Source organism: Stegostoma tigrinum, chromosome 5 (assembly GCF_030684315.1).
Source record: "Stegostoma tigrinum isolate sSteTig4 chromosome 5, sSteTig4.hap1, whole genome shotgun sequence".
NCBI classification, from domain to species: domain Eukaryota; kingdom Metazoa; phylum Chordata; class Chondrichthyes; order Orectolobiformes; family Stegostomatidae; genus Stegostoma; species Stegostoma tigrinum.
The window spans coordinates 106105126-106119160 of record NC_081358.1 but is presented as its reverse complement, the minus strand read 5'-3'; the positions used below and the strand labels follow the sequence as shown (position 1 = coordinate 106119160).

Below are 14035 nucleotides of genomic sequence, written 5' to 3'. Positions count from 1 at the left end.
CATCCCACTGCCCGCTTTGGCTCTTCTTCCCTCTTGTCGGTGCTTGTTTCTTTTTTTCCTCCAGGAATTAGAGAAAGGAAGGTACTGAGTCAGGTGAAAGTGCATGGCACAACTTTTACTGTAGTTGCAGGTGGGGGTATGGTGGTGAGGTGTCCCAGTAGGCAGCACAGAAGCCATGCAGGGTTAGTGGTGTGGGGGGAGTTGGATGGGTAAGAGATAGTGAAAGAATATATTGTGTGAAACAATGAAAGTTGTAGAATATGAGGCTTAGTGGGTGCAGGAGCAGAGACAGAGTGAGCATGTGGTAGCAGAGAGAAGATGGTGGCACTATCCTGGCAGAGCAGAGTAGGCCATTGCTCTTTTTCTTATTTTGTGGGTGCTCCTCCAGATGGTTGAGACTGTACTGACGTAGCTGGCAAACTCAGCCAAGGCTGGCAGGGTCTGGTTTGCTAAGATCAAAGCAAACAAGACACAGCAAAGGGAAAGTGGAGATTCAAGAAAAATGTGGTTGAGATCAAGTTCTGAAGTTTTAGAAAGAAATATTGAGTCCTGGAAGCTAAAAAGTACCAAAGTTGAAATGTTGTGCCTCTAACTTGCAGTAAGCTTCAAGGATGGAAATGTTAGCTTGGAGCAAGGTTGTTTCTTATAATGGCAAGAAACTGGAGCCTGTTAGACTTTATCCCTGTTTCAAGGGATTGCTGATAGTAATGACTGACAATAAAACAGAATAAACTTTCCATATCTTTCCCTGTTACAAACTAAGCTGACTTAGAAACAGATCAAAAGATAAAAAGTTTTCATGTAGAGACATTTATCTCACACAGCCTTCCTCCTGAATAGTGAGATTTCACTCTCTTTATACCTCGCTAGATGTTCCAGGTCAAGATGTAGTTTGCTAGGGAAAGGAACAATGACCTCTGGGAATTCTTTCAATATTATGTGATAAATTAGCCAATCAAAGTTAGAAATTGTGAGCACCAGTGTAATTGTCCATTCTATGTGTCTTCAATAGAATTGAGGATCAGAAGTTAACCAAAATAGAAGTCATGAGAAATGTAAAAGCTTCATATGATTCAATGTCTCTGTCTCTCACTCTCTCTCTCCCTCCCTCCCCCGACTCACTCATTCGCTCAGTTTACCTGATTGCTTCTAATTGGATGACTAAATCACCATGGATTTGGGATTATTCCAGAAAGAGAAAGGAAATGAGAATAAATATCTTAACACATTGGACTGTAGTTTACAGGTCACCCAAGAGTGGAGAAGAATGCAAACATGTAAACTGATTGCAGGGTGCTTAGAGTGTTGAATATTGGCCTACAAGCAAGTATTAAAGCACACGCTAAAATTTAAAATAATTTGGAATGCAGGCTTGTTATTGCTAAGACACCGTAGACCAAAAGACATCCTTCTGTGATGACCGGGTTCCCATGTGTGTCACAAATATGTCTTACCAAAATGAAATGCCACATACCAAGGAACATTCTGAATAAATGCTGACTTGATAGAATTCTCCAAGGTATTTAGGATTAAAATAAAATAAAGATTCATTTGCCCTCCCTCAACAGAAGACTCAGATTTAATAGAATTACAGAAATAATTGATGGATGCTTACAAGAGATTTCTCAACTCGAGATATGATATGATGTATAATTTCTAAAATGACTTTGAATTAGAGTTTAAAAGCTGTGAGGCAACTGCTTGGAAAAAAAAGAGAGGAATGTTTCAAGTTATATGAGCCATGCAGAGAGTGGAGTAAGACCAGAAGATGTGTGAAGAATATTATTGGTGCAGACTATCACCACCCTCATTATCAATGTCTGTCTTATGTTCATAGGGTAAAAGTGGTCCTCCTGGTCCTGAGGGAAAACTTGGTCCTCCAGGTGACCAGGTAAGAAAACAGATTTTTTTCAGATTCTGTAGCACTATTACAGAATTTGACTGACAAAAGCTGGCACTGTGCAGAAAATTAGACTGACTCCATTCACATGAACTAATTTTCAATTTTAGGGACCAAAGGGTTCTAGTGGAAGATCTGGAGACCCAGGGTTTCCAGGGCCCCAAGGACTACCAGGACAACCGGTGAGGATTTCTGTCTGCTTTCTTTGCCTGAAAACAGAGTGAGATTTGTTTTTGTTTAAAACTGCTTACGAACTTGATGATGGCAGCCTTCTCTTCGTGAAACAATATGGAAGCCCTGAAGGGAAAATTCTCAAAGTGCACTAGACCAATAGTGGGTCTCCTCATTTCTGGTTTCTTCGATTGTTTTATAAGCTCCAGCATAAAGGTGATTACATAACAAAACTGAAGAAATATCAGAAAATTGCTCCATGGAGTTTAGAGCTGTGCCATTGGTGGTTAGCAGTCACTACAGCACAAATACTTAAAAATTTAGAGTTTCAAATCAATTTATCACTCAGAACTTAATTATAGTTTCACTACAATCAATTTATAGTTAATGCTGCCAAAAATTTGCCAATTTAGTTTTGAATTGGCACTCAATAATGTCATGGTCAATCAGTCTGACTGAGTGATCCAAATTATTGTCTCAGTTCCTTGATGTATAAACATGTTCTAAATTCTTATATTCTCTTGCATTATGCATTTTGTTCACACCCAAAAATATTGGTTTTCAATCTTGATTCTTGTCTATAAATTTTCTTTTTACTTGCCCTACTTTACTCCTCCTTGTAAGTTGATTTTTGTCATCCTGTTTTTTTTTTGCATGACCAGGGACAGCCAGGAGAGACGGGATTCCCGGGAAAAACAGTAAGTAAAGCACAACATGTTCATTCTTATCAATGTCTGGTAGAAACCTTACAGTGGGGAAACAGGCCATTTGCCCATGAAGTCCACACTGGCCCACTGTTGAACATTCCACCGAGATCCATCTCATCCTTTTCACTCTGCATTTCCCATGGCTAATGCACGTAGCCTACACATCCCTTGTCAATATGGGCAATCAGCCTAACCTGCGTATCTTTGGACTGTGGGAGGAAAGTGGAGCACCTGGAGGAAACCCAAGCAGACACAAGGAGAATATACAAACTCCACATAGACAGTCTCCCAATGGTGGAATCAAACTTAGGTCCCTAGCACTCTGAGGCAGCAGTGCTAACCACTGTGTTACTGTGCCACCCATGATAATAATCTGTTCATGGCCATTATCAAACAAAGACACAGTGTACATGGTGTGTTAAGGAAGTGGTGTGATAGTGATGCCACTGCACTTGTAACCAAGAACACAAGCCTAACATTTCATGCCTGCCTAGCTCAGTCCATAGGGTATGAGACTCTTAACTTCAGAGTATGCTATGGCACTGTCCCTACTACAGGTGCACAGGTTTCTTGGTTGGAGCCCCATTTCTGAATTTTGCATTTCTGAACAGGAGGTTAAAAATAATTACATGTCCTCATTGTATTCATGATGAAGGTTTCAAGACTGCTTTTACTCATTTGTGCAGGGATCTCCAGGCAAACCAGGTGAACGGGGGTCCAAAGGAGAAAGAGTAAGTGATACAGCAATGAAGACAAATTGAATATCACTAGGCTGCCTGAGCTGTCAACTAGCCAATAAACTGACCAGCAACCTCAGATAAGTAACAACTCCAATGTAAAAGAGTCAAACTCAATATGCAATATTATTCATTTCATTGCAAAGCCAAGTCCATTGCTACTGTAGGCAGATATCACTCCCCTGATAAACGTGAGAACATAAGTAATAGGGCAGGAGTAGCCATTCAACCTCTCAAGCCTTGCCAATCATTTAATAAGATCACAGTTTATCTACCCCAAACATCAACTCCTCTTTTATGTCAGCATGCCATAGCCCTCAACTCCCCGATATTTCAAAAATCTACTATTTAAATATTTAAATCATCAAAATAGTTAGATCAAACCTAAAACCTGCATGGTCCATGTGGCTCATGTAATATTATTTATTGTTTATACTCACCAAAGCAAGGCAACATACAATCCATATTTAAAATGCCATAAATATACAGATTGTTGGTATTACGATGTTTTGAAAGATTTTTGTGATTATCACTTGGAAGTTAAACATTGTGCAGACAGAGTGCAGAAAAGAAAACCTGGATAGAGGATTTCTAGCTGCTATCAGAACATACTAATTTTACTTCCATCAAATAGGGGACATTCTGTAAGTAATCTGCAATCTACATCATCAGACCATGCTGTGCTTCACCTGAAAACCCAGGCATTATTCTGGCTAAAGTTCACAATTATTCCTATAGTTATTTTCACATTCTCGCCACATTCTTCCAACATCTGATGCCACCAGAAATATATTAATTGATCATTCATCATGCTTGTATATTTTATAGAATCCAATTGTTTATAATTAATACGTAACAACGGTGACAGCCATCCAGAAATAATTGAAATGTAGCAAAGCATTTTGGGACATCTGTTGAACATGGGAAAATGCTTGAAAAAATACACATTGGTTCTTTCTCCATGTCAAATTCAAATAATAAATTTTCCAATAAAAATATGGAATCAAAGGAAGAGAAGTAAATAATGTTTCGAGAATTACTTTTAATGAGATACTGAACTCGTATTTTGTGAGATTTATGCCTTTTGCTCGGCTTTGTCGACAAAGAAAATTCAGCTCTCCTTCCGAGGTCAGGTGATTAAGGATGCTGGGAATTCAGTTTCCTTCAGTTGTTACATGTTAAGTTAACAGGGATATCTTATGGTTTGCCCTGCCCTTAATGGGTTTTGCATGTAAATTAATCAGTTGGAAAGCAAGCATAATCTACTGGTGATGGTAAATGGATGAAAAAGAGCAACACAGGTGATTTGGTGAAGGAAATAAACACGTTCCATTCTGTGTAAGAGCACTTCTGGATGTTTAAAAAAACACATATTTTAGCGATTCTTGTGGTACAGTAGTAGTGTCCTAACTTCTGAGCCAGGAACATATCCTATTTGGTCCAGAGATGTGTGATATTGCCAGTGAACAGGTTACAATCATAGAGCCATGCAGTATAGAAACAGGCCTTTGATTCAACTCGTCTATGCTGACCACATTCCTCAGCTGAACTAGTCCCATTTGCCTGTGTTTGGCCTGTATCCTTCTAAACCTTTCCTACCCACCTACCTTTGCAAATATCTTTCAATTATGTCCGCCTCCATCACTTCCTCTGGCAGCTCATTCCATTTATGCACCACCTTTGTGTGAAAAAGAAAATTGCCCCTCAATTTCCTTTTAAATCATTTCTCTCTCATTTTACATGGCATCCCTATCATTCTGGGCTCCCTTGCCCTGGGGAAAAGACCTTGGCTATTCCCCTTATCTCTGCCCTTCATGATTTATGAACCTCTGTAAGGTTACCCCCGGACTGCTATGTTCCGGGGAAAAGGGTGTCAGCCTCTCCTTATAACTCGAAGCTTCCAGTCTCAATAAAATCCTTGTAAATACTTTTTTGCACCATTTCCAGTTTAATAATATCATTCCTATAGTAGGGTAACCAGAATTGTACACAATACTCCAAATGTGGACTTACCAATGTCTTGTACAGCTGTAATATGACATTCCAACTCATGTGCTCAATGTTCTGACCAATGAAGGCAAGTGTGCCAATTACCTTCTTCTCCATCCCCTCTACCCATGACACTACCTTCAAGGATCTATCCACCTGAACCTCTAGATCTCCCTGTTCAACAACACTCCCCAGATTGACTGTATTAATCCAGTCCTGATTAGTCTTACCAAAATGCAACACCTTGCATTCATTAGAATTAAAGTCCATCTACTATTCCTCAGCCCACTGTCTCAGTTGATCAAATACTGTTGTACTTTTAGATAAGCTTCTTCACTGTCTACTAAACCACCAATTTTGGTGTCATCCACAAACTTAGCAACCAGGCCTCCGATCTTCTCATCTAAATCATTTATGCAATTGAAAAACGACAGTGGACTCAGCATCAATCTTTGTGGCACACTACTGGTCACAGGCCTTTAGTCTGAAAACAGCCCTCTACCACCAATCACTGTGTTCTGCCGTCAAGCCAATTTAGTAACCAATTGGCTAGCTTTTTCTGGATGTTGTGAGATCAAACCTTACGAACCAGTGAACCATGCAGAACTTTGTTGAAGGCCTTGCTAAAGCCCATGTAGATAATGTCCACTGCTCTGCCTTCATTGATCTTTTTGGTCATTGCTTCAAAAAACTCATACAAATTCATGAGACACAATTTTCCATGCACAAAGCCATGCTGACAATCCCTAAACTGTCTTTGCCTTTCCAAATATATGTAGATCCTGTCTCTTGGAATCCCTTCTAACAATGGAACACCACTGATGTTAGGTTCACCGATCTATAATTCCTGGCTTTTCCTTGCTGCCTTTTTTAAACAATGGCACAGCATTAGGCTTCCTGCAGTCTTCTGGGACAACCTGTGGCTGTTTATGATACAAATATCTCTGTGAGGGACCCCATAATTTCCTCTGTCCTTCCCCACAATGTCCCAGAATAATTTTGATCAGGGCCTGGAAATTTATCTTCTTTTATGTGTCTTAAGACCTCCAGCACCTCCTCTTCAGTAATGTAGACTCTTTTCAAGACATCACTGTTTATTTCCCCAAGTTCCCTAACATCCATATCTTTCTCCATAGTAAATACTGTTGAGAAATATTCATTTAGGACCTTACCCATCTCCTGTGACTCTTTGCATAGATGACCTTGTGGCTCTTTAAGGGGCCCTATTTTCTCCCTAACTACTCTTTTGACCTTAAATTACTTATAAAATCTCTTTGGATTATCTGCCAAAGCCATTGCATGTCCCATTTTGCCATCCTGAATTTCCAACTAAGTGTACTGCTGACTCCACATACTCTTCAAGGGATTCACTTGAACTGAGCTGTTTATACCTGATATAAGTCTCCTTTTTTCTTGACCAGAGTTCCAATATCTCTATTCATCCAGTGTTCCTCACTTCTGCCAGCCTTGCCCGTCACTCTAACAGGAACATGTTGACTCTGAACTCTCGTTATCTTGTTTTTGAAAGTCTGTCACCTGTCACTCATCTCTTTATCTGCAAACAGCCTCCTCCAATCAACTTTTGAAGGTTCTTGTCTGATAGCATCAAAATTGGCCTTGCCTCAAATGAGGGCTTTAACTTGTGAACCAGACCTATGCTTTTCCGTAACTATTTTAAAATTAATGGTCCAAACGTGCAACACCCCATTAGTACATCAGTCATTTGCCGTGCCTTATTTCCCAAGAGGAAGTCGAGTGTTGCCCCTCCTGAAGCTGGGCCATCTACATATTGATTGAGAAGCCTTTCCCGACCACACTTGACACATTCCTCCCCATCCAAGGCTTTAACACTATGGCAGTCCTAGTCTATGTTTGGAAAGTTAAGATACCCTACTATTACAACTTTTCTTCAGCTATCTGAAATCTCTCTACACTAGCGAGTTTTGAGAAGATTTGTAACTCAGGTTGAGGTTCTGGATGTGAGTTTGCTTGCTGAGCTGGAAGGTTCATTTTCAGACGTTTCGTCACCTTTTTTTTATTTGAAAAAATATACTTTATTCATAAGATGTACAAAGAAAAACATGTTTATACACCTACCCATTCATGCAAGCCACTCCGGGTTACCCAGGGGGTACGACACGAACTTAAGGAAAAAAACAAAACAAAGAAGAAAAAAAAGCAAAGAAAATACCCCGGCAGTCATCTCCCCGCACAGTCCCCATTGGCCCCCTGACCCCAGTTGGAGAAGGCGCCGGCTGGGCCCAGTTACCATATAGGGCCCTTTTTTCTATTCTGAGCGAGGGGTTTCATACGGTGGTCTTTCCCCACCGCGCCTTGGCGGCGGCTGCCCCAAGCTTTAGCGCGTCCCTCAGCGCGTAGTCCTGGACCTTGGAGTGCGCCAGTCTGCAACACTCAGTCGGGGTCAGTTCTTCAGCTGGCAGACCAGCAAGTTGCGGGCAGACCAAAGAGCGTCTTTCACCGCATTGATGGTCCTCCGGGCGCAGTTGATGTTGGTCTCGGTGTGCATCCCGGGAAAGAGCCCGTAGAGCACGGAGTCCTGCGTCACGGAGCTGCTCGGGACGAACCTCGACAAATACCACTGCATCCCCCTCCAGACCTCCTGCGCATAGGCACACTCCAGAAGGAGATGATCGACAGTTTCACCCCCCCCCCCGCAGCCACCTCGAGGACAGCGTGCGGTGGCGCAGAGATTCCGGGCATGCATAAAGGATCTCACTGGCAAAGCCCCTCTCACCGCTAGGCAAGCAATGTCCTTGTGCTTGGTTGAAAGCTCTGGCGATGAGGCATTCTGCCAAACAACTTTGGCAGTCTGCGTGTGGAACCATACGACGGGATCCACCCTCTCCTTTTCCCGAAGGGTCTCGAGGATACTACGTGCTGACCACTGCCTGACGGCCTTGTGGTCAAAGGTGTTTCCCTTCAAAAATTTCTCCACGAAGGACAGGTGGTACGGGATGGTCCAACTACTCGAAGCGTTCCGCGGCAGCGAGGCCAGGTCCATCCTTCGCAACAGCGGGGACAGGTAGAACCTCAGTAAGTAGTGACACTTGGTGTTTGCGTACTGAGGATCTACGCACAGCTTGATGCAGCCGCACACAAAGGGAGCCATCAGGGCGAGAGTGGCGTTCAGTACGCCCTTTCCCCCATTCTCCAGATCTTTGTACATGGTGTCCCTGCGGACCCGGTCCATCCTCGACCCCCAAATGAAGCGGAAGATGGCCCGGGTGACCGCAGCGGCGCAGGTTCAGGGAATAGGCCAGGCCTGCGCCACATACAACAGTACCGAAAGCCCCTCGCACCTGACAACCAGGTTCTTACTGGCGATGGAGAGGGACCGGAGCGTCCACCTGCCCAACTTCTGCTTCAATTTGGTGATACACTCCTCCCAATTCTTAGGGCACGCCCCAGCTCCACCGAACCAAACACCCAGCACCTTCAGGTAGTCTGTCCTGACGGTAAAGGGGATGAAGGAGCGGTCGTCCCAGTTCCCGAAGAACATGGCCTCGCTCTTACCCCTATTGACTTTGGCACCCGAGGCCAGTTCAAACTGGCCACCAATGTCCAACAGCCTACTCACTGACCGACGATCGGTGCAGAAGACGGCGACGTCGTCCATGTACAGGGAGGTCTTGACCTGAAGGCCTCCGCTGCCTGGGATAGTCACGCCCTTCAGGCTCACGTCCTTCCTGATGGATGCGGCGAAGGGCTCCACACAGCACACGAACAAGGCAGGAGAGAGCGGGCAGCCCTGCCTGACTCCAGATCTGACGGGAAAACTGTCCGATTCCCACCCGTTGATCGAGACTGCGCTACCGATGTTGGTGTAGAGCAGCTGGATCCAATTGCAGATGACCTCCCCGACCCCCAATTTGGAGAGGACGTCCCTCATGTAAGCATGAGAGACCCTGTCGAAGGCCTTCTCCTGATGCAGGCTGACGAGGCAGGTGTCCACCCGCCTGTCCTGTACGTAGGCGATCGTATCCCTGATGAGCACGAGGCTCTCAGTGATCTTCCTGCCCAGCACAGCACAGGTTTGGTCAGGCTGAATCACCGTCTCCGGGACAGACCTGACCTGGTTGGCTATGACCTTGGCCAGGATTTTGTAGTCCACGTTCAATAGTGAAATAGGACGCCAATTCTTAATTTCTTCCCTCTCCCCCTTCCTCTTGTAAATGAGGGTGATGATGCCCTTCCTCATGGACTTGCACATTTCCCCTGCCCGAAGCGCACTATCGTACACCTCCAGCAGGTCCTGGCCGAGCAGGTCCCGAAGAGCAGAATACAGCTTGACCGGTAAGCCGTCACTCCCGGGAGTCTTATTCCTCTCCAAGGACTTGAGGGCTCTGGTCAGCTCGTCCAGGGATATCGGCCGGTCCAGCCACTCCCTCGTGCCGTCATCTAAGACCTCCGTGATAGACTACAGGAACGACTCGGAGACCGTGCTGTCCGTGGGCTTCGCGTCGTACAGTCCGGCATAGAAGGATCTGCTGATCCTCAAAATGTCGGGTCGAGACGACGTCACCGAGCCATCGTCCTCCTTCAGCTGGCTAAGCACAGAGCTCTTTTTGTGCACCTTCTGAAAGAAGAAACGCGAGCATGTCTCGTCCTGCTCCACGAAGCGGACCGTGGACCGGAAGATTATCCTGGAGGCCTCCACGGCGAAGAGCGAGGCTTGCTGGCCCCTCACCTCGTGGAGGTCCTCCGTGACATCGACCCCCATCAACTGCAGAAGGAGCAGGTTCTGCACCCTTTTCTGGAGTCACGACAGCTTTCCCCGCCTCTCTCTCGCCTTCCGAACACCCTTGAGGACAAAGAACCTCTTGATGTTCTCCTTCACCATCTCCCACCAGTCACCCGGAGACTCAAAGAGGGGTTTCATGGTTCTCCAACCGGCGTACTCCTTCTTAAGCTCTTCGACGTTCTCTGGGGTCAAGAGAGTCGTGTTGAGCTTCCACGTCCCCTTGTCGGCCTGCTGGTCGTTCTGTAAGTGACAGTCGGCCAACAGGAGGCAGTGGTCAGAGAAGAACACCGGCTCGACGCCGGTGGACCTGACCGAGAACGCCCGTGACACAAACAGGAAGTCTATCCTTGAGCGGATAGACGCGTCTGGCCACGACCAGGTGTATCTCTGCTGCGCTCCGTCTGCAGGGGCGCTGAAGACGTCGAGCAGCTTGGCGTCCTTCACCGTGCCCAACAGGAATCTGGACGTGACGTCCAGTTGACTCCCCCCACCAGCTGTTCCCACTCTAGATCTTCCATCTCCATCGATGACGTAGTTGAAGTCTCCGCCTAGGATGACCGTTCTGGACGTAGCCAGCAGGGGTGGAAGCCACTGCAGGACGGCCAACTGCTCATTCCGTACCGCTGGGGCTTACACGTTGATCAGCCTCAGGGGAGCGTTCCTGTAGGTGACATCAGCCACTAGGAGGCGCCCCACCACCACCTCCTGAACTTGAGAGATGGTGAAGTTGCGCCCCCGCAGCAGAATAGCCAGGCCTGAGGAGCGACAGTCGTTACCCCCCGACCAGATTGAAGGCCCACAGGTCCAGGCGCCGGACCATTTCCCGTACCTGCTGAGGTGCGGTATCCCACACTCCTGCAGAAACAGGAGGTCTGCCTTGACGGTGGTCAGGTAGGTCAACGTGGACACACATCTTGCGGTGGACTTGACACTGTGCACATTAATGCTCACAACTCGTACCCCCATTGTGGGCAGTGACTGCAGCACCCTCCCAAGTCCAGGGTCCAGCCCCTCCATCTGTCCCTTCATGACCATTGCCCAGGCTAACTGCTGGATGCTGTCCAGGCTCAGGAAACCGTCCATGCTGCCTTCCGGGTGGCATCCCCCCGTCGGGGCTACGGAGGCAGGAGAGTCCGGCTCTGTGTCAGGCTGGGGACACGCTGTTTCCTCCTTCCCGCCTGAAAGTTCCGGGGGGCCCTCCAGGGCCCCAGCGGCGTGTGGCTGGGTGTCAGAGGGAGCCTCAGGATGCCTCCCATCACCTGGGAGCGGGGTGCTGCTTTCCTTCTCCCTTGAGATCTTTAGCTTCTGCTTTGGGCGGGCCTCCTCCGAATCTCCCTCATCAGAGGAGCTCTCATAGCCCCCCTGTAGCTGCCTCTTCCCGCCTGATGGTTGCGATGCCTGGGCCCGCCGGCGCACCTTCCTCCTTGCTTTCTGGACCATCGTCCACTCCCCTGGGTCACCTGTCACCTCCTCCATCGGGTCCGGGTTGTTGCGGGGGAGCGGAGCCTGCAGGGGCGCTTTGCTGGCCTCGGGTCCATCCTGCGGGGCTGGGCCCTCCTGCACGACCTGGCCCTCCTGCGCAATAGGGGGGTCCTTGCAGGGCCCTGGTGCCTTCCTCTCCTCCGGGGGGGCTTGCACCTCATTGCCCCTGCCGGCGAACCGGGCGTAGGTGGTCCCCTGCTGCGGGCATGCCCTATAGAGGTGGCCCGCTTCCCCGCAAAGGTTGCAGCTTCTTTCTTGTGGGCAATCCTTTGCAAGGTGTCCCTCCTCCCTGCAGTTCCTGCAGATGGTGGCTTTGCAGTCGGCCGCCACGTGCCTGACCTACCACAGGCATGGCAGACTTTAGGTTGCCCTGCATAGGTCAGGTAGCCCTTGCTCCCGCCGATCGCAAAGCTGGATGGTGGGTGTACAATGTTCCCGTCCACGCCCATCCTCAGCATCACCTTGACCTGCCTCTTACTGGTCCAGATCCCAAAGGGGTCCATGATGTCAGTTAGGTCCCCTTCCACCTTCACGCACCTTCCAAGGAAGGTCAGGACATCAGCTGCTGGCACATGCGGACTGTACATGTGTACAGTCACCATACGACTCCTCTGCTCCGGCATCACAAACAGCGGGACAGCGGTCAATACAGAGAGGGGGCCCTCACCTCCTTTCTCCTTGAAAACCTCCAGGAAGCACTCGCAAAGCTTGGCACTCCTGAAGGTTACATCGTAGAAACCTCCTCCGGGGAAATCCTGCAGGCAGTAAATGTCCGCAGCAGCGAACCCACAACAGTCCAACAGGACCATCTTCACAAAGAAGGTGTGGTCCACAGGTGCACCTTCATCCACCTTCTTTACAGAAACACGGATGGTGTTCCGGACCCCCTGACCTGGGGCACGAACACTCACCGCAGCCATCGTTGCAGGTTGGCTGCTCCCCTGAACCAGCGTTAGGCCGAAGCCAGCATTAATATCCACTGGTTGCAAGGGTGCACAGCCAACCCGACGTCTTCCTTCCACCTCCAACACAGTCGCGCTCTCCTCTTCTTGGTCCACAAAAGAGTGGGTCTTTATTTTGTTCCGGATGTAAGTTGGTTCACTGCGCTGGAAGATTTGTTCCCGGATGTTTCATCATCATTCTAGGTTACATCACCAGTGAGCCTCCGATGAAGCGCTGGTGTTATTTCTCGCTTTCTATTTATCTGTTTCGGTTTCCTTGGGTTGGTGATGTTATTTCCTGTGTTGGTGATGTCATTTCCTGTTCTTTTTCTCAGCAAATGGTAGATTTGTTCTTTTTCTCAGAGGATGGTAGATCTCTCTACACACTTGCTCCTTAATTTCCCGCTGACTGCCAGTGGATGGCACAATCACATCAAAGTGATAACCCTTCCTAGTTCTACCCACATAGCTTCACTAGATGATTCCCCCAGGAATATCATTTCTAAATATTGCCGTTATGTTTCCTTCGTCAAAAATGTGACTCCCCCTCCTCTCTCGCCTCCCTTTCTATCCATCCTATAGCATCTGTACCCTGGAACTTTGAGCTGCCAGCCCTGTCCCTGCCGTGCTCGTGCGTGCCCAGTCTGTTTAATTTCTGCATGAGCCTTAACCTTCTCCTTTGTCTCAGTACTGTTTAGGATCCCACTGCCTTGCCAGCTAGTTTAAACCCTCCAGAGTAACTCCAGCAAATCTCCGTGCCAGGATATTGGTGCTGCTCCAGTGCAGGTGCAACCTATCCCTCTTGTACAAGTTACCACTGCCATAGAAGAATTCCCAATGATCCAAAAATCTGTATCCCTTCCCCCAGCTCCTCAGCCACGTATTCAGCTTCCCTATCCTACTATTGCATGTGGCACTGGAAGTGATCCAGGGAATCCTACCCTTGAGGTCTTGCTTTTTAACCTCCTGCCGAACTTCCTGTAATCACTCTCTAGGACCTCATTCTTTTTCCTACCTATGTTGTTGCTACCAATGTGTACAATGACTTTGGCTGCACACACTTCCCTTTGAGAATTTGCTGCAACTGCTCCAAGACGCCCTTGACCCAGGGACCATGGAGAGAACACACCATCCTGGAATCTTGCTTGCAGCCAGAAAAACATCTGCCAGGCACCCTGACTAGAGAGTCCACTATTACAGCTGCTTTCTTGGACTTTGCCATAGCTAGTTGTAATGCCAAATACCTGGCTCTGCTGCTATTTTCCCCTGAGAGGCCAGCACCCCCCAACAGTATCCAAAGCAGTACACCTATCTGAGAGGGGGTAGCCACAGGAGACTCCTACACC

General features: G+C 47.5%; 1 protein-coding gene across 1 annotated transcript in view; it reads left to right on the top strand.

Moving 5' to 3' along the window:
- The window catches only part of col22a1 (collagen, type XXII, alpha 1), a 291389-nt gene that overhangs the window by 262845 nt on the left and 14509 nt on the right, over nucleotides 1-14035 (top strand). Inside the window, exons 55-58 of the mRNA XM_048529285.2 lie at nucleotides 1838-1891; nucleotides 2011-2082; nucleotides 2734-2769; nucleotides 3465-3509. Of these exons, the coding sequence (XP_048385242.1) occupies nucleotides 1838-1891; nucleotides 2011-2082; nucleotides 2734-2769; nucleotides 3465-3509 (207 nt within the window). The remainder of the gene's footprint in view (nucleotides 1-1837; nucleotides 1892-2010; nucleotides 2083-2733; nucleotides 2770-3464; nucleotides 3510-14035) is intronic.